General features: G+C 41.0%; 1 protein-coding gene across 1 annotated transcript in view; it reads left to right on the forward strand.

Annotated features, from left to right (window-relative positions):
• The first annotated feature begins 4,701 nt into the window (after positions 1–4,701).
• LOC113148473 (ephrin-A5b-like) overlaps positions 4,702–23,853 on the forward strand; it is a 65,457-nt gene continuing 46,305 nt past the window's right edge. Inside the window, exon 1 of the mRNA XM_026340173.1 lies at positions 4,702–5,698. Within this exon, the coding sequence (XP_026195958.1) occupies positions 5,571–5,698 (128 nt within the window). The 5' untranslated portion in view covers positions 4,702–5,570. The remainder of the gene's footprint in view (positions 5,699–23,853) is intronic.

The following is a 23,853-nucleotide window of genomic DNA, read 5'->3' on the forward strand; positions in this document are numbered from 1 at the left end:
GTGGCAATGTGGAATTTTAAACCAAGGCAACAGGCAATCAACCATTAGACAGGTCCCAACTCTTAAATCTTTTTAACAAAGAATTCCATGTATGGTGACGTACGCCACTGTATTGAAAAAGAGACAAAAATACTTTCTGCACCTCATATTAAGTGGTGTGTGATGTAGTAGCACTAACAATCTGCGGAAATCTTGACAAAACTTTAGCAACAAGACACCAACAACTCACGTGGTTCAAGCACACATTTCATTTGTGTTAAGAAAAAGAAACCATTTGTTTACTTCTCAGCACCGAATAAGAATACTGAAATGGATTTTGCTTTGCAGAGCAGAATGTGATTACACTTTGTTTACCAGCTGCTAATGGAAGAGGACTGAAAGACTGTAATGACTGTGTCACAACATAAACACAGTGGCACGTTGATGGCACTGCCTTATTACAGACTACATTCATAAACAATGAAAAACACAAACAATCGGCAGCACTTGTCGCTGCCATCGCTCCGCTTACCAGGGAGCGCGCGTGATTCAACATCTTGGGGTAAAACCATGGTTGATACATACGTCAAATAGAGATCTCATTCCTGTGTGACAGCACACTCATAAAGCCATGAGAAACATTAGGATGCACCACAGTGTGTTGTGCTGGCAGCCCCACTGACCCTAATTTATAATGACTCCATTGTCTTGGGGAACACAGACGTATATCAGCCGTAAATGAAGTAGGACAGGCACTTTAGCTGGGGAGATGAGGTGATTATAGCTCATGGATTAGTCTGCCTGGGTGAGGTGGATGATCGCCCTGACGTGCACACATGCACAGAAGAGCTGCAGAGTCCTGTGTCTCCACGTTACAGGCGTGCAAGCACACACACACACACACACACACACAGTGACCTCACCACGACACCCAAACAAACTCCGAGGTGGATTTACTGTAAACAGAGCCCACAGGAACATGGCCGCGATGTGTGGGTTCGGCCCGCTCACCAGTAATCGGAGGATTGGCGGTGTTCAGCAGGCACATGTCACTGTGATTCACTCTACTCCTTTTTTAGGTGGTATCATCATCAGGTGACTCTGGGCCTGATAAGGTTACAGGTGGGTGTTTCATGTAGCTACACTCGTGAAACCTGACTTATTTAAGTCGAGCTTATGTTCAGGAACCTGTGTTTCATAGAGAAAGTCTAAATAAGCTTAGCCTGGTTCTTATCGGATTTGTTTTCAGCATCATCTGAGTACTAACCAGTGTTAGAAACTGGGTGTTAGTCAATCACCTGTGAGTTATGTTTTCCCCAATATTACAATTATGATTAAAAACACATGTTCTTTTATCCTTATACACATTTATCAATATATGTGTTTCATACCAATTATGAATATCAGACCTTTGATGCAATCTTCTGTTTATATACAAGAAGACTTTTTAACCTTCATAGAAATAGTTTCAAACCATGTTGTGCTGACAAATATACTGATATAATGTACTTGCTTGTAGTTTACAGCAATACATTTATACAAATGTTTCTATGCCAAGCATGCTGAAGCACCAACATAAAAAAAAAAGGCTAAGACCAGAGAATTAAATAACGTTGCGAGGGTGCAAGGGGCACCTTTGATTATTCTGGGAAAAGGGAAGGAGCTTGAACCCCTTGAGCCCCCCTCTTTGCATGTGCCTAGTTAGTCGTGAATTCTGTGTTCATTATCTGACAGTGGGCCTGTTTCAAATGTCAGAGCTGTTTAATGACAATGCATCTGTATGACTGTACTAGCACTACAGTTGTTATGCAAACAGAGCTCACATTACTCAAGCAGGACTCAAAACCGCACTATTATTACGAGCAACAACAGACTGAGCTGACAGAGGAGCTCGCTGGAATAAACGAACCTCTACTGTGCAGCATGCACTGAAAGTTCCCTTTCTTTGAGCTGAAGTCAGCCTTTCCAGCATCATGAAGGAGCTTGCTCACTTAACTGGGGTCTATCACCGTGGTAACCTCTGCAGCCTGGCCAGCCTGCTTCAGTGCAGGTTAAATTCACAGGATCAGATCAAAACCTGTCAGCTGCCTGAGCGGTGAGCACATACAGGCTATACGGTATAAGCCTAGAGGGGAAAACCTGATTCAGTCTCCACCTGTGCTGCTTCAAGCTGAACTTTGTCACGCAATACTCGAGTGAGTTTAACACTATTTAATGCTCGTACTGGTACCACTGCCTTTCAGTTTGATAAGCAGGTAGATGAGAGAAAGTAATGAGATAAGTAATAAATAGCTGTTCTGGTCTTCTTTAGTTATAAAACAGAGCTTCCAACAAAGCTGGAATATCTATCACGCTCGACGTATAATGATGATTGAAGGAGAAAGCTGACCATTTTGCATATTTTTGTTATTGTTAAAAAAACCCACAAAGAGGCTGAAGCCAACAATGACTGGCGCTCTACTACTCACTGTAGTGTCCTTGCTTATTCCTTTACTTGGACAAGCTGCGATGTAGCCGTGAGAAGTTTCTTTCACTCCCTAAGGATTTTTGTGTCGTTACTTTTCCATTGTTCCGTCGCTGCAGCTCAGAATAACACGGGACGACTTTGAGATAATAAAACTAAAGTCTCTGCTGTTTTTTTTACGAGAAATAAAAAAATAAAAAGATCTGCACACTGTTAATTAGCTCCCATGAATATAGATGAAACATTGGAGTCAGATAGACCTCATCAGGCTTCTCTTCTCTGTTCCTCTGTCTGTGTTGGCAGCAGACATTACTTTAAACTTATTGATGTGCATTAGATATTCCTAATAGTCTGTTCATCAGACCAGAAACTAAACAACTACTCCATACACATATACTGTATAACAACACACAGCCTTCAGTCAGAGTGAACTGATAAATAGCTTTGCTTTTATTGAAAACCAAACATGATTTGTTTCGTAGTAGCCTCTGTGACCTTTTATTTCCATACCAAACATGCAACAGGAGCTTTTGAGAGAACATGAAGATACAGATTGAACTAGATAGGTGGCTGGATACAGACCCGCTGCAGTTACCTTTCGGTGAGGCGGCATTGTGAACCACTGTGCTGCCTGGCACATGCAATAAAACCTCTGATATGATATATATAAAGCATTTGATGTGATTTCTTCCCGGTGCCCTTTCTATTTCACTTCATTTTGCGCGTGGTGGCCCCAGAGCTCGCATCCTGGTAAAGTAAAAAAAACAAAAAACAAAAAGAAACCCATCATGAGAAAAAGGATTTCTACACATCCATTTAACTGTTGCTTCTATAAAACCCTCTTTCATTCTGCACTCAGAGAAACTCAATAGTTTTAAAGTAAGTGGGTTATCAGGGGTCAAACAGATGGAGAGGAACTCTGAACCACGCGAGATGGAGGTCATCAGGCTCGTTCAGCAGCAATAAATCTGGCTGTTGGTGAATGGAAGCCACCGTCTGCGGACTGTTCAGTGTCTCGGTAAAGTTTACAGCCTCCCTCTGAGCGCCGAGGAGCTTCCTCAGTGGTACTGTTGTTATGAGGAGGATTAGTCCAACAACCAGACTGAGCTCTGTCTGTCTCTGCGCTGACTCACTAATGGACAATCTCCACCTGGTCATGTTTATACAGTCTGGATGATTTAGATTTCTCCATTCCCACAATAGAATTTCATCCAGTTAAATCTGTCTCTTTATTGATCAGGATATAGGATTTACACAAAAGACACCACAAAGCCTCAGTTAATTCGATGACTTTCTTATTGCCACCACTACGTGGCGCATTGAGTCCTGATGAACACGGCTCACTGTGGCCCCACAGTCCTGAAACCTGCGGGAGACCAAGTTTTATTGTGAATGTGTGTTACATTAATGCACTGCCTGTAAAATCGCTGAGCATATGAAATCCGATTGCTTTTGTAGTTACAAATAATAAATCTGGGGCTATTCTTGGATGCTGGTTGAGTGTGGAATGGAAATGCAGTTTCTCCTAAAACAAATGGAAAGTCTGGTCGCACAGATACTTATCGGCTTTTATTGGTTTCAGAGTTACAGAACCGTCCTGAAACTGGTTTCTGCCTGTTGTTGGACAGAACAATGCTGCTATTACTGACGACATAATCCAAGCTGAACGCTGGCTGTGGCGCAGTTGAACCAAATCAACTTTTTGCTGCAGGACAAAAGTGAGAAACTCAAAATATGGTTCAGCCAGTGAATGGGGGTCTTGTTGAGCAACGTGTTCATGAAACTATCTGGGACCTGAGTGCCGGCTGGGAAGCACAGATACCCCCCAAGGAGGAGGGATGTTGTTTTTGTAAGCGAAACGCCCGTCATTCAAAATCCAAGCCAATGAGACCGTGCGCAACTGTGAAAACTCTACACTGTAAGAAGTATCTGCACTGACGCGCTGTGCAAAAACAACCCTGCTTGCAAGTGACGGCGTGGACGCGCATGTGAACAAATGCGTGGTTTTTCTAGAGGATTGTAATGGCACTGGGTCGTGCGTTCAGATTGGATCGATCTGCATTGAAACTGATGAATGCATTCAGCACTTTTCTTCGGTTCCTTGGAGAAAACGAGCTCTAGTCAGATTCAACAGTCAGAATAAAACGCTTCAACTGTCAAGAAGAACATTTTTTGCAGTGTTCCCGGCTGGCACAGTAGGAGGGAGGAATAGAGAGAGAGAGAGAGAGAGAGAGAGAGAGGGGTGGAGGAGTCGGAGGAGGGGGGGCAGGTCCTGGAGAGCATGGCCGCAGGAGCCACATCGCTGCTGACTTGGTTTGGCTCCTCCAGATTGATACCATCGCTTCTCGTGCGCTCTCGGTTATGTGGCAGAGCCGCTCGTCAGGGGACATTTAACCCGGAGACTGTGCGTGCGCGACCAGCGGAGAGGTCTGATTTACTGCGCGCGTCCTCCTCCTCCTCCTCCTTGTTGTTGTTGTCGTACGGCGGGGCAGGAGCGCTCGGGCAGCTGCGGGTTGAGCCGGAGCTGGAGCTGGAGCTGCCGGTTTGAGGCTTCTTCTTGGTTTCTTGCTGATTCACACAGAAGCAGGAGGACAGATCCCGAGCTGGAGATCAGCCGCGACGGGAGGACTGTGACTGTGCTGTGTGTGTATCTGCACTGTGGATCATTTATTGACTGATTTGCAGAGTTTCCCTCTGCGCACGCAGCGCTGCCTCCTTACTGGGAATTTTAACGCGAGTTGGAGAAAGTGTTGGCTGAGCTGCTCGGAGTTGAGCCGGAGACTGTTCGTGGCTGAAATCAAAATATTGAGGATTTCCACTGGCTGATTCCTACTTTAAGTAGAACTGGTGTTGACTTAAAGCGAGTGAACATTGAGCCTGTTGCAAAGCAAACGATCCGACTGTTAAAAAACATCGGACTGAACCAGAGATCGCTGTTTTCAAAGAAGTGCATTTAAGCTTTAATTGTGCAACAAACTCAGAGACATTTGCCACATCAGTGCGGGAATAGGTGAACTCTCATCCCTGACCGTTGCTCCATTTTCCCCGCCGCGTCCATCAGAACCTTTGAACCCACCCCGGCAGGGAGCAGGGATCAGCTTGGCTTCGTCGGAGTTCCAGAGCAAATATGCCGCAGGTGGAAGTGCTGCTCATCTTCCTCGTCCTCATCATTGGGATGTGTGTGTACGGCCAGGACCCGGCTTCTAAGGTTGTGTCCGACAGATACGCCGTCTACTGGAATCGCACCAACCCCAAGTAAGTCACACACCCGCCCGCTCAGCCGTTTCTTCCCGCGGGGATGCTCCGGCTACGCAGGGGGGCTCCCTGCGCTCGCAGGGGGCGGCGGGCATCACCCTTGACGTTGCCCGGCTGAAGGTGCACTCTAACCGGTCTGCAGCAGTACATCATGATTTTTAACACTTCACATGACGGTCAAAGTAATCAACTTAAAGAAGCAAACAAAACCTCAGTTTCTACATTTTAACAAATTAAATAACGGTGTAAAACTGCACTGAATTACAACCGTCGGAAAACACAGGGTTGACAAATTGACTGTCAGTCATTTACAACCCTTGTATTTGTCCTTACTGATGGATTGTTACCACGATTACAGTTCTGATTCTTTTTCCACAGTCTGTGCGCTTTTACGCACATTTACGCACTACCACGCTTAAATACTCGGTGTTTTCTGCACATTAAGCTCGAGAATTAAATGCACTAGGAGTGTTACAAGCGCTGGGAGAGCTATGAGCCTGCTGGGTTAGAATATAAGATGATATGAGGTGATGCTGCCGTAGATTGGGACTGACATGTTTTTTTTAAATGCTAAATGGAGATTAATCCAGGGGGAGTTTGGAGATATTTTTAAAGTTATGTCAAGTTTATGCTTTCTGTTTAATTGCTGATAAACATAATTTGTTGCGTTTGTTGACTGAAGACAGTTCAAACTTAAAGCTGCTCCCTGGTTCTAATTATCACAAGTTCTCTCCAAAAACTTTTGAACCGGAGCCCAGATTCTTCTAGTTTGGATACTAAAGTGACATTTCTCCTCCTGTGTGTGTGTCAGGGCACCTCCCTTGGTGACTCAGTGCCTCACTCTTGGCACTTGGGCACATTGTGATATAATGAGTGTATGTGTCACTTTGTTTCAGTTGGACCGCTTTCACTCGCTGGTTTTAGCCAGCAACAGCTTTACATGAGTCAAAACAAAATATTTTATATTAATATTTGCTGAGGGACAAGAAACTGGTTTGTTGGGCTTCAGAGTCCAAACACACAACACTGCTGCTGCAAGTTTTCGTAATGGTGACCCTGAGGCAAAGTGTGTGCACACACAGTTTCATGGAGAGTAGTTGAACTGACAAGATGTTAATGATATAAATGCAAATTCTGTGGTAGCGGCATCAAAGGCTGTTCCTGCTCCGTAACAAACAGATATTTGAGTCTGATAACAGCTTTCTATCCAGCTCACAGGCTGCAGGTTGTTTTCTCTCTCTTGGCCTTTAAACAGTTCCCAGTTCCCAAGTCTGGTTTCCTAGTTGCCATGCTCCCCCGTCCAAGTGTCCCCTCCACCTTCTCTGCCCTCCTCCTCCTGGCCCATGCTGGGGCAGACAATAATGGGGTACACAGGGGTACTTTGGTAGTGGCCAAGACACAGCATGGTGCTCAGTCTTATGAGAGATCCACACATGCTGAGGTCACACACTCAGTAGTAACCAGGCGATTTGCGGGTTAAGCAGCACAGAGGGGACCGTTGTCAGGGTCAAAACCAGGGCAGGACCATCGGCAATGGGGCCCGGTTACGGCTCTGGCATGGCACCCTGCCTGGGCTTTGTCGCTGCAGAATGGGGGCTAAATAAATGAGTAATTCTAAATGACTGTCTCCTTTTCTCATTCATGACTTTAATCAAAACCTGACCCAGTCAATATAATGTAAGAGAGGGTCATGCTTAAAGCTTTGGGGCCCCCTGACCCGCAGAAAAACTTAACAGGATTCCATACAAGCTCACGGGCCCTGGATCCCTGCTGTGTAATGTAACTATACTCGGTATAGGAGCCTTGGGAACCTGCTGTGGTACAGTTCCAACTTCCAGATGAGCTTTGGTACCCCCCTATTCTGCCTTCTCTGCTGCATATTTGACCAAAGTGGGGAAAAATGGCATCCGGAGCAGCAGTCCACACTCAGCCATTCATGAAATCCCCTACAGGAGCTCTGGGATTGAAATGGGAAGTGAGTCGTGAAAAATGGAAATGCAATGACATCTTCATGTGTTGCTGTTGTTTTAAAGTGGCCAAAAGGAGCTTTATCAGTAATTTAGATAAACATGAGTTTATGTTGCTATGCTTTCATCTCAGGGAAACATCTCCTTTCGTTGATGCTTGTTGCTGATTAGGCGAGTGGGACTGAAAGCGTCGGAGGAGGGTTCAGCCTTGCCTGGAGTTTGTAAAGCTTCCACGGTGACAGCAAGTAGCTGCGCTTGTATGAGCTACTCAATGAAATTAAAGGAATCTCAAGTATTAGAGAACCTTGTTAGAAAGACACTCCGGAGATCTGATGTAATAACTTCTGGTTGTTTTTTTTAATGCCAAAAACCCCAAAACTGAACCATATTAGCTTCAGATAACTGGGATATTTTTGTATTTATCAGTCAAGTGTAATTATCCTGTTGCACAGGCTGCAGGAAAATATTTTCCATTGTTCAGTCTACTGAAAGTCACTCCATTAGTCTTGGCGTGTTATGTGCATAGACTGTGCACACAGTTGCTGTGCATGTCTGAAAAGTCTGGGAACAGTCCTTATTTGGATATTTAAAAAAATAAATTAAATTTCACAACAATCTGTTAAGAGTATGTTGCAAAACCCTGGTGATGCCGTCAGTTTCTGTCGGACTTGTTTGAGCTGCAGACTCAAAGTGGTTTCATACATTGTCTTGGAATTAGAGTGAATGAATGAATGTTTATTACCATAAAACTGTTCTCTTGTCATATTGCCAAGGCATTAGCAGTAGGATTTAACACGTATAGTATATAACTTGTTTTTATTTTTTTGTTTCACTTTTCAATGGGCTTTATTAATAACAATTAAGTATTACTTCGTGTTAATAGTAATAAACAGTTGTCAGAATAAGCTTTAGGGTCCTGGCTGCAAAAAGAGAGACGGCATTGTTCAACCTCCTATCCTCACATCTAGCAAATTCCAACCATAATCAATAACAAATTTATATTTATAGCTGCATACGTGATTCATTATTGTAACAGAAGAAACTTTTATTAATGCCTTACTCGAAGAAGCATGTCAAAAATGAAAAACATCTGCAGCAAAATATAAACTTGTATGGTTTGATTTCATTACTTTATTATGATAAAATAATGTAGGATAATGTGTAACTGCTGTTATTTTGACAAGATACTATTAGCAGGATGCATAAGTGACACGCTGTTGCAAGTGATAAATGAACAATTCATTAATACTTTATGAATCTATGTATATGCTAATGCTAAATGCTAATATGTGATCTATGATGTATTAGTAACTGATTTATTAGTATTATTAAAAATGAGCTAAAATTTATAAGCCATTACAAATATATATTTTAAGAAAGTTAATGAATGTACAGACTTACACAATTCTTGCTAACAGCTTATGATCAAGTATTAGCTCTAACAAATACGATTCTAATTCCAAACAATACACATCAATAAAGCCATTAAGTAGAACTTCTTATTATTTCTTATTAGGACTGTCCTTCCTGTGTGGTCTATGAAACATTATTAACTGATTTATATATCATTAACACGTGTGTTAAGTAGACGTAAGAAAGTCATCAGGACAAAAAACGTCCCAGTGAAGGCAAGGAATCGAGGGCTGGAACAGAAACTGTAGTGTTTCATGGTGGAAAAGCTCATGTAAGAAAAATGAGCCACAGATGTTCCTTGTCAGCTTCGCCGTCTGTGTTGGTAACCAAATGATGGAATAAAATGTATGAGTGGGGTATTTACCGCTGCTCTGACAAGGAGCTATTAGTGAATTCCCTGCTCACCAGCTATTTAGCTGCTTCATTAAAACCTACTCGGGTCCATATGGTCCGCACGCAGGCGTTGCCGTGGCCCAAGGTGTTTATTTGTTGCTGATAGGTGGGATCAACGGAGAATCAGGGCCGAGTTCCGTCCCTAATCTCCCAAGCTGTTTGTGTCCCCGATGCCATAGAAACTGATACCCCTCGTCATCAAAGAACCTCATTGGGTGGGACTAACGACCTGACAGCTGGGGAGAGAGGGATTCCAGCATTCAGGGAGAGCACCGTCACCCCAGGGGTTTCCTTTAATCCCTGATAATGCCCATCCAAAGCTTTCTGCAGCAGATGCAACATACTTCATAAGACAATCAAAGAATCTTTGCAGTGGCCTGTTTTCCTGTTGGGTATAAGTATGGTTATTGACTTTATCTCTGATGATGGTAGTTGCTTTGCTTCCTGGACAAACTGCGCTGTTTTTAGTTGAGCTAATACCCTTGCAGATATTTCTTCTTAAAGCAGAGTGACCTCCGCTGTTTGCTTTTCTTACACTGCTCTCTTTTTAATCTCCACTTAATGAAACAATATACCATTTTTCACTTGGTGGTGAGCCGATGTTGTGATAGTTTCCCAGTGGTATTGTGAGCTGCCCCATTTGCATTGTTTCCAGTGTTTACCCTTGCTTTCCACTCTCAGCCTCTTCCCAGCTCCCTGCTGCTTGGGTTCCGCTTGGATTAAAAACGGACACAAAAAGGCAACCACGTCCAAATATTGACTGGGTCTCAGGACCGCAGCCCTCTCCCAGCGCCCGGCGCAGTCTGCCTGAAAGGCCGCTATTGTTCCGCTCATTCTCAGCGACCCATAGCTGGCTTTAAGCTATGCAGATAGACAGACTGCGAGAAGGAGGCGATGGGAGAGGGAGATGTGGTTGCGGAGAGTGTGCATATGTTATCCGAGGTGGGCAGGGGGGATTAGAACAGGAGGGACAACACAGTGGAGAAACTTCCCAATAAGAGGCCCGGGGCTATGACAGGGAAGAGTGTTGAGGCTGTGGAGTCCCAGGGTGGGGTCAGAACCAGTGTTTCCACCCTGAGGAAGTGTCAATCTCAAATAGCCATGAAAGAGAGCTGCCTGATTGTCATTTCCTGTGCCGAAGGGAGGAGGTTCAGAAACTGTCAATAAACCAAGGATGAGAGGCTTCTTATCTGAGGTTTACCTTCCGTTTTATTACAAAGTGCAGGAGCATTAAGCCTCCTCGCAGAACCTCAGTCTCCCAGCTCATGAAATGAAAGAGCGTCACATCTCAGATAGGAGATCTCTCATATTCAGGGTCTCATATCCTGTCAGTTTCCTACCACTCTGTGTACTTTAATCAGTTCTACCTTACAGAATGTACTTAAAGAGACTGAACCTTCAGGTCAAGAAGCCGCGAGCTTCATATACACAGCTTTCTACAGAGGGGGGAGAGGCCGGCAGTTCCTCATGCTCAGTACGACCCTGCCTGTAGAGAGGAGCTGTCCCAGCCCTCTCTTTATGTTCTGACTAATAGGATGAGGCCATCATTCTGCTGGGCGTGATTGACAGGAACTAGTGACGAGAGGTTAAGCGGGGCAGTTTTATTGGCTTATAGCAATAATTATCTCAACTCAGGCACAGCAAACGCACTGTGGTTATAATACTTCTTGAAAATTGGTGGTGTTTCCTTCTCTTCCTTAAAAGTTCTTTTACTGCTAATGTCTGGGGCCTAAAAATGGGATTTTCTTGAATCAAGAGCAAAACAGTGACCAGTGCAGCCTGATAATGTAGTGTCAGTCAGGAAATCACTGGTTTAAAACGGACCCAGTGTTGAGTCGATATACTGTAGCACTGACACAGTAAAAGGGTTGTTTTGACCCAGATGAAAAAAATATAAAGAACAGCACTACTGGGTCAAAACCAAAATCACATTGCTGTTGGCTAAAGTAACCCAGTGTTGGATTAATGCTACACTCTAAACGTCCCTGGGTTAAAATTGATTCAGTGTTGGGTCAATATTGAGCCTACTCAATACTGAGTTAAATTTACCCACGTTCAGTGAGTTGTAGTGGCCCACTGTTGTTAGTTATAAGTACATATATCACTGGGTCCTTGTTGTGAAAGGACCTGTTGTCCTGGGTATTTTCTCCCTGTGGTATCGGGTATATTGTGCCCACACCGGATAAATGTTTTTTAGAGCACAAAAACCTATTTGTGATGTGAAAATACATTGTCTTGATCTAGACAATCTTTGCTTAGAATAACTTTAAAACAATAACCAATGCAGCCTGATTATTACATCCAGATTCCTGTAGATGTCAAGTTTTATGAAATTTCTAGATCTGAATTGGGACTTTTGAACACATGGAAACAGAAAACCCTTCATGGAGCACTTATTTTTATTTTTGCAAGATTAATCCACTTGTTTAAAATTGAGTGTCAGTATCTTGAAAGAAACAATAATAAGACAGATTATCTTCAAAAACAACTCTTCTATCTAATCTATCTAAGTGATACATGTAAAACTGCCAGTGAGGTGTAAATGTTTCACATCAGTCAACATTTTCTAATACAAATTGGCTTGTTTCAGGAATGTTTTAGGGCCAAATGGCGGCACTTCTATCTAGAAAGCATAACTTAGCTGAGGGAATCAAATCTGTTAGCAGTGCAACTATTCAATCTGTTTTAAAGCGGTCTCTTTTAAAGGGGATCCAGTGCATTAAGGGAAATTGACCTTTGATTGTACAACATTTTCTAAAGTATTGACTGGCAATGGAAAGAGTTTGAAATAATGTTTCCGCACGAGCATGTTTGCCATTATTTTAAGACTGTAAACCTTAACATGATTCAGCAGTAGCCACAGCTGCCTTGATAAGATGCAGTGTGTCGAGATCAGTAACTGTGTGAGTTTGGCTTTTTCTGTTTGATATGCGCGACAGTCAATGGATTAGCAGGGGGACTCTTCAGGCCTAATCTCACAGTCTCACTCCACTGCACAGAGGTTCACTTTTCTGCCATTTTAATCTTAGTGGGACTTTGTGTGTGTGTGTGTGTGCGCTGTTTAAATGTGAGTGGTGAAATGGCATCCCCTGTGTCTTTGTAGGCACCGGTGAGGGTATTAGCAAAGAGGCTCTAAGGGGCTTAAGAGGTCAGCAATCCCTTTGTGTGGAGACACAAAACACTTCCTGTGGGACCCTTCACCCCTCTCTGTTCTTCCCTCAGAAAGCCAGGTCCTGCCTGACCATTCACATTAATCAGCCTTAGCTCCTAATGACTGCAGTAAAGCTTCGAAAAAGTGCTTCCAAAACGGTCCTAAAGAGTCACTAAGCTGCTAACAGACAGGGCACGGCTGCTGCTGTTTGCACGGCATCACACGGCATCAAAGATAGCGGTGCAGGGTGGGTGCTCAGCACATCCTTGCTGCATTTTAAATTTTCTTCAGTGCCATAAAATAGTGAAACATGAATTCAGATTGTTTGTCCAGACCTGCTGTGTAAACTGGTGTCCAAGAAAAACAATGACAGTTTGTCAGAGAAAGCTGCAGCTGCAGGGTTGTGCGCATACAAAGGTTTTGTGCAAGACTTCACTGTAAAAATCAAAATTTTAGGGGGAAACTTAAAGAAGTGTTTTAATTTTGTCTTTTGCAATAATTTTATGTCGACCTGCTTCCAATATAAATGAACCCACTTTACCTAGAAAGCTTTTGACATTTTACTTGGTTCTGGTTCAATATCAGGCCATACCTTGTGTTCATTCTCACTAGAACATGTTTGAAACCAGATGATTTGTGTTGGAAGCAGGTTGAGACACAGGACAACCTGATATCATGGATATCATGTTTTTACAATGTACAAGTTAAAAGTGCATTTATTCTTTATGTGGAGTCAATGTAAAGGATGATGAATAACTCACACTTTGGGTGATTTGTAAGCTTAATTCTGGACTGAAAACTGTTGGGTTAACATCTGCAGCTTTTACTTGTTGGTTGCGACACTGGTAGTTTTATTACCTGGCGTGGATATCCTGACACGGCTTGGCTGTCTCTTCTGGTTTAAGATAAATGGAGGTAATGAGAAAATTGGCACATCAGTAGATTCAAATCATATATGATTACAGTTGAAATGCAAATTGGCTTGAAATACAGGCTTGATAAAAAGCAAATGTGATCATTTTGACAGTGGGGGCCAAACCTCCAAGTTAATGTTTCTGGAATTATATTTGGGTCACTGTGGCTTTGGAGGGAGGCCTGAAACATAAAGTATGTGTACCTCCTCATCAGGGCAGTATTTCCTGATTTTAAATGGCTGCTGACTTTTAGCTTTATGTTTATCTTGGAAGAAATTAGACAAAATCTGATGTGTGAGCGTATTACTTTTCCAGTTTTGTGAATCATGTGTGATTCACAGAGTGATGAAGCTCTCGGAGCTGCACGTATGATTTAGCCAGTTTGACTCTTAGTCAAAAAAGACAAAGCAAAACATCTCTGATGGAGGAAAAAAGGCTTTTGTTGGGAGACGCTGCTGCTGTCTAATTACTTTTGTTTCACGGGTTCAAATGTCTCATGTAATCATTTAGGAATGAGGGTTTGTCTGATGATGGTCTGGAGCTGTGTTTTTTCAGACCACAACAGAGAAGAAGTCTGAGCCTGTTTGGCCATTTTCAGACTCCCGTGGTGAAAAATATTGAAAGGACAAATGTTATTTATCCCTGTGTGAAGAGCAGTTGCTGTTACATGAACTTGGTGTGACTTTTCGGGACCTTTTGTGCGGCTCTCTGGTCTGTTAGGACTCAGAAGTGTTTCCTCCTGTTGGATTCCAGCACACTTGGTGCTTTGGGACCCATTAAATATTAAAAAAAGCTGTTTGTGATCTCACGATAAGACCTGGACCTTCACACGCAACCAGGAGAAATCCAGGTCAGGAGCACCACGACTTTAATAGAGGGGTCGACATTATGCTGACTTCTCTTTATGTTTTCTTCTTAAATCCTTTCCTGGCCTGTGTTTCTTTGGTGATGAATGACTGCGATTAGATTGTTTTTGGTATTTTATCATCACGCAACTTGAGTTGCAGGGTCATTAATTGAAATCTCAGACTGCCAACATCTGTACACTTTCCATAGACGTGGCTGACTCCTCTTCGCCTCTTCAGTGTGGTGTGTGGCGAGGCGAGGGGGTGGGGTTGGGGGGCACAGGCAGCCATTTTCTTAATTCAACTCCATTTTGTTTGGGGGAATAAAAGTAGGTTACGAATCCTGGGACGTCACTTGAGCATTTTATGGTCTTTCTGATGCAACATTTAAACTACTACCAAAAAAAACCTTATTTTTTAACGCAGACATTTTTATTGGTTGAAGCTAGTTTTTATGCAAACGGGAAAAAATTTGAAAGTAAAGTTAAAACTGTTCAAATCTGGATTTGGAATATGGAAATTATTTGTCTTTTTTTTTATGTGTAGATTTTTGTGTCATGATACAGACATTAAATGTCATCCTTACTGACTTAATTGTATGATGGATATCTTAGTTTGTAGGATATAAGCTCTCGCAGATACCTTGTAGTCACTTTAGAACCAGGCATTCTCGGATAGTTAGATAATACTTTCTTACTTTATAAGAAGATACTTTATAAGATACTTTCTTTGCCAAACAAAGAGCAGCATTTTGATATATGCACAATGTTGCTTGTAAACACAAACCTCTTCAACAGAGGCACTGTTAATGTGATAAGATTTCCTAAAATCACCATAAAAGTCAGGCAAACACCATCCTTTAAAGCTGACGACCTGAGGCTTTAGGATAAGGATTCTTAAATCGACATTGTTTCTTAATTTCCCTCAAGTCAGTCGGGGTTATTGAGATAATTGAGCAGTTTTTGTCTTGTTTTAAATTTGATAGATTCTTGGAATTAGTCAAACCAAATAATCCACTTTTCAGACGTGTCTCTTGTGTTCTCCGTCTGAAAAATAAATAACAAAATCAAGACCAATTGCCCTAAAATATGTGTAGTAATCCAGTGCAGATGTGACAAGCTTATTTATTTATGGAAATAATCATTCTAAAACAAGGTTTTATGACTTTGTTGAATAAGCCTTTCTTCGGGGAGGGCTATCTCCCCCTTTAATGACCTACTAACTGAATGATGTTCATACAAGCTGTCGTGTTGGTTTCTGCACAAACCCGCTGGTGAGTGCCATCGCAGCTACCCTACATGACTCTGTACCTTGGCGCTCGTATCACTGGTCGCAGCAGCAGCACGGTGGGAGCACGCAGGCTGACGCTGCGAGAGCTTGTGCTGATGATCCCCTTTTATGTCTTGGCTCCATCAGGGCCCTGAGTTATTCTAGTGCATAATTGATGGAGGAGTTAGAATAGCAGAAGTAATGCGATGAGAGGGTGCAGCCAAGCGGAGCGAGGGATCGCGTGCGTGGGGCTGCAAACATTGCAGGGGACGAGAGGAGGGCATCTGGCGTAACAGGTCCCATTGCTGAGTCTTCACAGAATATGTCATCGTCTCAGCCAATCACTGCTCACTCTGCGCTCCTTTTCCTGCCAATGAGATGTCTCCACTCGAGCAGAGTACTACGTTTGCATGATTCAAAGAGACTCTTCAGTTATTAGTGCATCTCAGAGCTCTTATAGTCTTTCCCCTTTGTGGTGTTAAAACTTAAAAGTTGAAACACCTGCATTACTGAGGTCATTTATATTTGAGTCGAGACTCCACTGTAAAAGTACTGTAGTAAATATCCTCGGGGTGGTTTTGGCCACAGAAGACTCCCTTTGTCCCCGTGGTGCATTGTTAATGTCACCTTTGTGGTTTTAGCAAAGACAGGGTGGATATCACACCTAGAAGAGCACCTACAAAGACGAACTAATGGCCCAACAAGCCTTCATTGTCTGTTTAACAAAAGAGACAAGGTCACGTATCACAACCTGTCTGGTTCTGCTTCAAAGGACCCGACGAACTCTCCGGGAACAAACAGGAAAAAGAAGAGGAGAGACGGGTTTGAAGATCTGCCTCGCCCAGAGTTTCACTCTGTTTTAATGTAATAAAATTCTTATTTTCGAGAATAAAAGATTCTGATTCTAAATCAAGTATAAAAATAAAACAACTGTACTGAATAATTGTAAAAAATATGCATATACAAATGTGAGTGATTTTGCCTGTCAGTGAGAAGATGAGGGACTAGTAAAAAAATAAAATTAAAGAAATAAAACTAGAACCTAAAAAGACTAAACTTCTCATTAGTTCATTGTTTCACATATTCACATAAAAACTTAAAACATAAAAACTACTTTATGCTCCCGATTAAAATAACTTTTTGAATAAACTTTTTTATAATAATAAATTAAAGCTTGTATTTTAAGATAATGCACTTTGCATTTTTTGCAGTGTAACCAACACACTATAAAACAAAAGTGATGGAAAATTGCTTAAAAAAACTTCACTTTATCTCCTATTACACAGACTGCATGACTCCTTCTCACAGTGTTTGTTGTGTATCAATCAGTTCCATATTCTCTGTCTTAATGTGCAAAATGTGCATTAGACACAGCTAATGGGAATTTATTGTAATTTCACGGGCAGAGAAAGTGTTCTTTTAATTACCCAGCAGCCTGGCGTAATGAAACAGTGAGTTGTGCAGAGTTCTGTGTGTGGCTGTGCAGGCAGTAGCTCGTGTATGAAGTCAGTTCTGAAGCACAGACTTGTCCAGCGGAGCACTTAGAGGCCACTGGACCAAGACTGTGCCTATTAAGATCATAAACCCTGCTCATAAAGATGTTTTATTTGTTTCCTGAGTGTGCTGGCTGCTTAGGTTTCCATCAGAAGTCTTTATGGCTCAGTGCTCATATTTCTGTCTCCACCAAAAGTTCACTAATTATTTTTTCCTGTTTCTTAATGGACTTTTTTTTCCTGAAATGTGATACTTTGGAATAAATGTCTTTCTAAATTATATCTAAATATTTGAATCTGTGATTTTTTTGCGTTTCCATAGAATTTTTATTAATATATAGGCGTCATTTAAACGTCATGTCTTAATAATATATATTAATATATATATATATATATATATATATATATATATATATATATATATATATATATCATATTTTTTTACATATATTGTTTTCTATTCGTAATGGCTTAAATATATTTTCTAAACCACAAGTATTTAAAATATTCTTTAAAGAAAAAATTGTGTGAAACAAATGACAATTTAAGCAAAGAATGTATACACTGTACATTTAAAATATAAAAATAAAAATTATTAGTTTAAAATAAAATAAAATGAAAAATAAAATCATAAATATGGTCATTTACGTTTACATTTACAATTTAAAAATATTGATATATTATTTGTACATGCATTTGTTGGAGATGAAGTATTGCAGCTTTAGCAGTGTTTAATATGATTACATATACATTTTATTTAGTAACATTAAAATTAAATAATCATAAAATTTTAAAATAAAATAGCCAGAATTCATTAATTTAACAAATTTTGTTACATTAAGAAAAATAATTCTAAATTAAAAATTACTGTTGAAAATTTACTGATTTTGAATCTCTCATAATTGTATGTTTTTTTATTTCTATGCATCTTTTGCAATTATTCTTTTCCATAGTTTGGAAAATGTGGCTGATGGCGAGTCTTATGACTGGGGTTTCATGGAAATGACGGGAAATCCGTTTTCAAAGGCGAGCTGGCATCTGCAGGGTTGAACCTGGCTTTGATGCAGCCATGTGTCGTTGGCGCTGGTCTCCACTTCTGTCACTCTGCCTCAGTTTCACCTGTTTAAGCCTGCGTGATTATAGACTGCAATAATGGGGAAGAACTGATTGAATAAGAAGAAAAGAAATAATGGGTCTGATGTGTGGATGTTGAAGTCCTGTGACTGCTCCTGTGGGTCACATGGCCCTTCCACAAGTAGTGCTGAGGAGGTGTAGACACGCGATACACAGGGGGGTTAGAGAAACACGCCAGGCTAAGACGTCACACGCGTTTACCATCCACCAAGCCACTCCTGTATGGAGGCAGGCATGTTCTAAATTTTGCCCAGCAACCCAGCTCTGTAGTGGGAGATGTGGTGGTGTAGCACAGCACCACAGTTTGACGCAGTTCGTTCCTTTTCCAATCAGACATTACATTATTTTTTGGTTATTTCCGTACAGTAAAGAATTAAGACTGTGTGAGTATACATTATAGTTATACTCTATCGCTATAACGATGTTTTTAACAACTTTACGTCTGAAGAGCATCTCTGGAGGCCAAAGCACCCGCTGAGTAGTCTTTTTACATTTGGTGATATCACATCTTTGTCATTTGGAGCCCAAACTGTCCAAAAATTAGGTTACAAATCCTCCACACTACAGTGAAACTGGATAAATATGCAAATTTGATCCAAGCCCCCTCCCAAAAAAGAAGTCTGGGGTGTGTCCTTTCCATAAGACACCAATCAGGATTAACCCATAACTGCGCAACAGCCAATGAGCCGTAGAGCAGCTGTGCGTTCATTGGCCCGCTGAGCACTGATAACCAAAAACTGTGCCAGATACACCAGGGTAGAAATAACCCAGAATTCCTGCAGCCTGAAGGGAGCCAAGCTCTTAATGCAGCATGTTGAATTCACACTGCAGCGCCTGCCTCTTTCTAGGGGATGCAAACTCAAATGCCAACTACTACAGTATCTGAACAAGTCACTATCTGTAAGGTCTCTATGCATTGTGGCAAGGACACTCAATCACACGAACACACTGCACTATCTGCCACAGTGTGAATGTTAGAGATGTTACAAGGTTGCAGGGAGCTGAGGTTTCTTTCTCTCTTTCATGCTTCTTGCTTGCTCCTGAGCTCTTCCAGTGATTCTCATTCCTCTCTCTCTCTCTTCTTTTACAACTTCCCCTTCCTTTTCCTTCTAGGACGTTGAAGTTTTTTTTTCTTCAAACATTTATGGACAATTTATGACATGTTCAGGTAACAGTGGGTAAAATGTTACCCTGATTGAAGGCGAGCAAATCTATAAGCATAATAACAGGCATACAAAACCAAACTGCAAATTTGATGAACACAACAATCTGTATTAGTGATTAGTTTAACCACCATATATATATTTTGCATCCATGTATTGAATTTTCACATGCCCCATGTCTCCTAGATTTGATGCCACATTCCCAAAGTTGTTTTATTTGTGATATTTATAAATCTAGAAATACCGGATTTCTTTTCTTACAATTTGTCCGTCAAATTTACAGTTACAATATAATCTGAAACATGTTCGTTTTCACAGAATTTAAAAAAATTTGGCTTAGTTATTTATTCATAATAATCTCAAATTTTGTTACACTTTCAATTTCCCGACATTTGATGTAGCCGCACCGAAAAAAAAAAAACGATTTACAAATTATAGTTATGAAAAAATATTTAATCCTGTAATCCATAAAACCGTTTTTATGTCACGAGAATGTGTTATTGGTTATAAAATCTTCAACCTTAGTTTTATCACATTAAATGTAGTATATTCAAAAAAAAAAAGAAGAAATTTGAAAAACAAATTGAAATTCGCCATTACAAATATGCAAATCCCTAAAGATTTTAAGAAATACAAGCAAAATGAATCACTTTATATTTTTTTATTTAAAGAAAAATTATTTAACCATTTTTTATGTACAGCATTACAGACATGTTATTATAAGAATTTTTTATTGGTTATACTATATTTTATAAGAATAGTAGAACGGCCTCAAATGCACAAATATGCTGTAGATACAATTCACAATTTTTTTTAAAAAGCCAAAATGTAAAATAATATGCTTTAATGCACCTATGAGCATTTCTTCGAATACAAGCTTTATTACAAACGGTTCTTAGGAAAACTCAGCTCACGTTCTCAGAGGCTGCCTCTCCGTGCACACAGCTCTGCTAACCCTGGTGTCCAGATGTGAGTCACCCAGCTGTTGACTCCCGCTGCACAGCGATCACATATGAGAAGAGCGATTAAGGCAACTCAGACTTCACAGCTTTGTTCTACCAAAAAGATAAAAACCCCCCTCCTGAGAAGTCAGCTGACTCCTCACCTTTCTGCCAGGTTTAACTTGAAGACACCTTGTCCATGCGTGGATGTTGCACACACACATTTGCAGCTACAAATGCTAAGCGTGCTATCGGCCTCTGGACAACATAAATGTCACCTCCTTCAAAAATTTGATCCCTTCTGTCGTGATCCTAAATAGAGAAGAATCATGGATGAATGTTTGTGCTTTGGTGGTAATTTGGCAGCATGTGGACACATTTACCCTTCTGTGGAAAATGAGTCTACAGACTTTGGAGACACACACACACAGGCCTGCACATAGAGCCCAACGCGCACAGATGCAGACTTGTGAGCAAGGTGTCATATGTTTATACTGTAACTCAGCTGTTTGATCGTAATTTGTGATTAATCAGGCGTGAGAGCTTTAGAATGAAATGCAGCTTTTCATGTCAGAGTTACTGCCGTCTAATCCGTCTGGCCTTTCCCAAATGCTTTATAGTTCAGCAGAGCAGATGACACAGAGCAGGGTGGCTGGGTGCTGGTGCTGGTCAGAGAGAGTCTCAGGACTGGAAAGCCGCAGGTTTTAGTCCCAGTTGTGACTTAAGTGCAATAAATCCCTGCTCTACTGAGTCAATGCGTATCTTTGGGGATTTTTTTTTTTTTTTAGCAGCATGCCTCCACTTTCAGATAGCTTTTCATTTCTACACAATATAAAGGAAGAAATGAGTTGAATGTGCAAGTTTGTCCAAAATGACGCCTCAGATGAGATGTTAGAGGACTCAACTGTTTGCTCTTAAAAGCTTGATAGTTCAGTTTTTCTTCACACGTACCTAGGTATTTTAATATTAACCAGGTACAGCACCATGTAGCCAACACACCTACTGTAGCAGTTGTGCCAGTGGAAAATTGAATTGGTTAATTTCAATTTATGTAAAACATGCGGCCAAAGTTTTCACTGAACTGTTGTTCAGTTCACCTTGACCACCTTCAACATTCTTTATGTTAATTCATTTTATAGATTGTTTTGTTTTTGGAACATATGAATGGATTTTAAAACAACAACAACAAATAAATAAAATAAACAGAATATCCTTTAATATACAGTATGTAGGGCATAACACAGTAAACAATCTTTCTTGGAGTAAACCCAGGCTTTGTGTTTACAGTACTGTAAAAGAATAAAATGCATTAAATCCAAACTGCTCTGAAAAAATCAGTTAAACCCTCAAATGACAAGTGCTACTTTCACTATTCTTTGATGTACTGTGAATTATCTCATTTTCTTCCCCACTTTTCAAGATGAGTCAGCTTAGAGCTATTCTCACATTCAGCTCTTCTTGTTTCTTCAGCCATGATATTTCTTTCACACACTTATAAAACACAAAAGTAATTTAATGATGGGTGTATTAGATTGTTAAACTTTTTTAACAACTCCCAAAAGTACCTGAGCCTGTTTTTAGGTTTATTGTCTTAGAGTTACAAAAAAGTAACACACTTGGAAGTGTATAATATTCAGTGAACAGCAGTTTTAATGCAGAATCTGGAGTCAAGTTGTCTTAAGTTCCCTTAAAATTAAGTTTTTGTGACCCTATTTCATTCAGCTCTTCTTCTTTCTTGTAGTTAACTAGTGACTTGAAAGCTCCCCCGCCTGGCTGAGCATCATGTCACAGTTAGGGGACAGATATGTGCTCAGTGTGCCATGTTGTGCAGCTCTATCTTGTGCAACCTTGATTTTGTTTTCCACTATGTTGTTGCTGTAAGCTGTCGGTCTGAGGAAACTATTTCCTGCCATATTCATCACTGCCATTAAAATGCCTTAAAATGCATCAAACTCACCCAGCATGGCATGCCCTGGGCACACTGGTCCCTCCCCATAAATGTTTCTCCTACTGCCCTTTTGTTCCGCTCCAGAATGGAGTTGACGCGTGTGAAACCGAACGTGATACCAGGGGCCCGAGAGTTCATTATTCGCCGCTGTTCTCACGGGGCGAGTGAAAAATCACTCCTTTGTGCCGAGGAAGAAAGAGCCTTCCTCTGACCTCATGGTTGCGCAGTGTAATGTCAAAAGGCCCAGAGGTTTGTGCAGTGTAGCCACTCCCACTCTGTTGTGGACCCACTGTGGAATCCAACCAGGGTCCCTCAACCCGGAGAGAGAAGCTTAGGGAAGAAAACAGCCTCTTGTAAACAAATGTTTGGATCCTACATTGTATACCACACTAATTGGACCTTGGCTGCTCAGAGGATCTTTTTTTTCTCCACATTCTCCATATACTGACCACTTCAGGCCACACTTACTCTCCAATTAGCCTCTTTTAACTGACATGTTAAAGATTTCTCACTGATGCAGCCCCGTCCAGTTTGAGACAGGCCTCAGTTATAGGTCTTTTTTTTTTACATCAGCTCAGTAAGTGACTGTCCTGTGCTGGCCACATCTCTCAGCGAGCTGACCGACATCAAACAACCGACTGCCTTCATCAAAGCAACTGGAGAAAGTCATTTCTTAAGTGCAGATCGTGCACGTTGATGGATCTGAAGAGGTGCTCTCAAAGCTAACAGATGACTGAATAACCCATGCTAATGTGTGTGTGGTGTGTTTTTGTTTGTGAGGATGTGCATGACCAAGTGGGCTTTTGCCATAAATTCACCTCTATATATGAATTATGATAGGATTGTTGTATATTATCATTATAATCCAGATGCCACACATGGCAAAATGTTTAAAAATGACTTTTCTTTTTCTTATTTGCCAAAAACTGGACTTTGTAGTGATCAATAGCAAAAGGAAGGAAACAAGAATCAATTTTGTGAAGAATTAGAATCTCTTTAGTCTTATTCTGGCTTTAAACTGCAAATCTGATTTTAACATTTCAATAACAGACAAAAAAGATGAAGATCATTTGCAGCATTATCAGCAGCTGCATCTTACGGTAGCAGTTCCTCGCTCTCGTATTCACTTTTTAGACTTCCTTTTCTCTCCTTATCTTTTTTTCAGACACTCATTCTTGAAGATTTTAAGTCTTTTTGAGCTCAGTGATTTACCAAAATATCATAATAAGATGGGAATGTTTTTTGCCATGGTTGCAAATGTCTAATGGGTTAGGGTTAGGTTAGGGTTGTCTAATCTTCTCAGTTTTTTCACAATAATGATTCAGATTTCTATAAAAAATCTTGAGGCATATGGGTTCAGTAATACACACCCTCTCTTGACAAATGCACACTCAACTCAGATCACAGGCGGTAATGGAGTTTTCATAATAGATCCTGGTGACTGTGTGATATATGATAGTGTACTTTAATCACTCATAATTATAACACCACTCAACCAAACGGGCGTTCTCATGAGGTTGATTT

The sequence above is a fragment of the Anabas testudineus genome, chromosome 22, assembly GCF_900324465.2.
Source record: "Anabas testudineus chromosome 22, fAnaTes1.2, whole genome shotgun sequence".
NCBI classification, from domain to species: domain Eukaryota; kingdom Metazoa; phylum Chordata; class Actinopteri; order Anabantiformes; family Anabantidae; genus Anabas; species Anabas testudineus.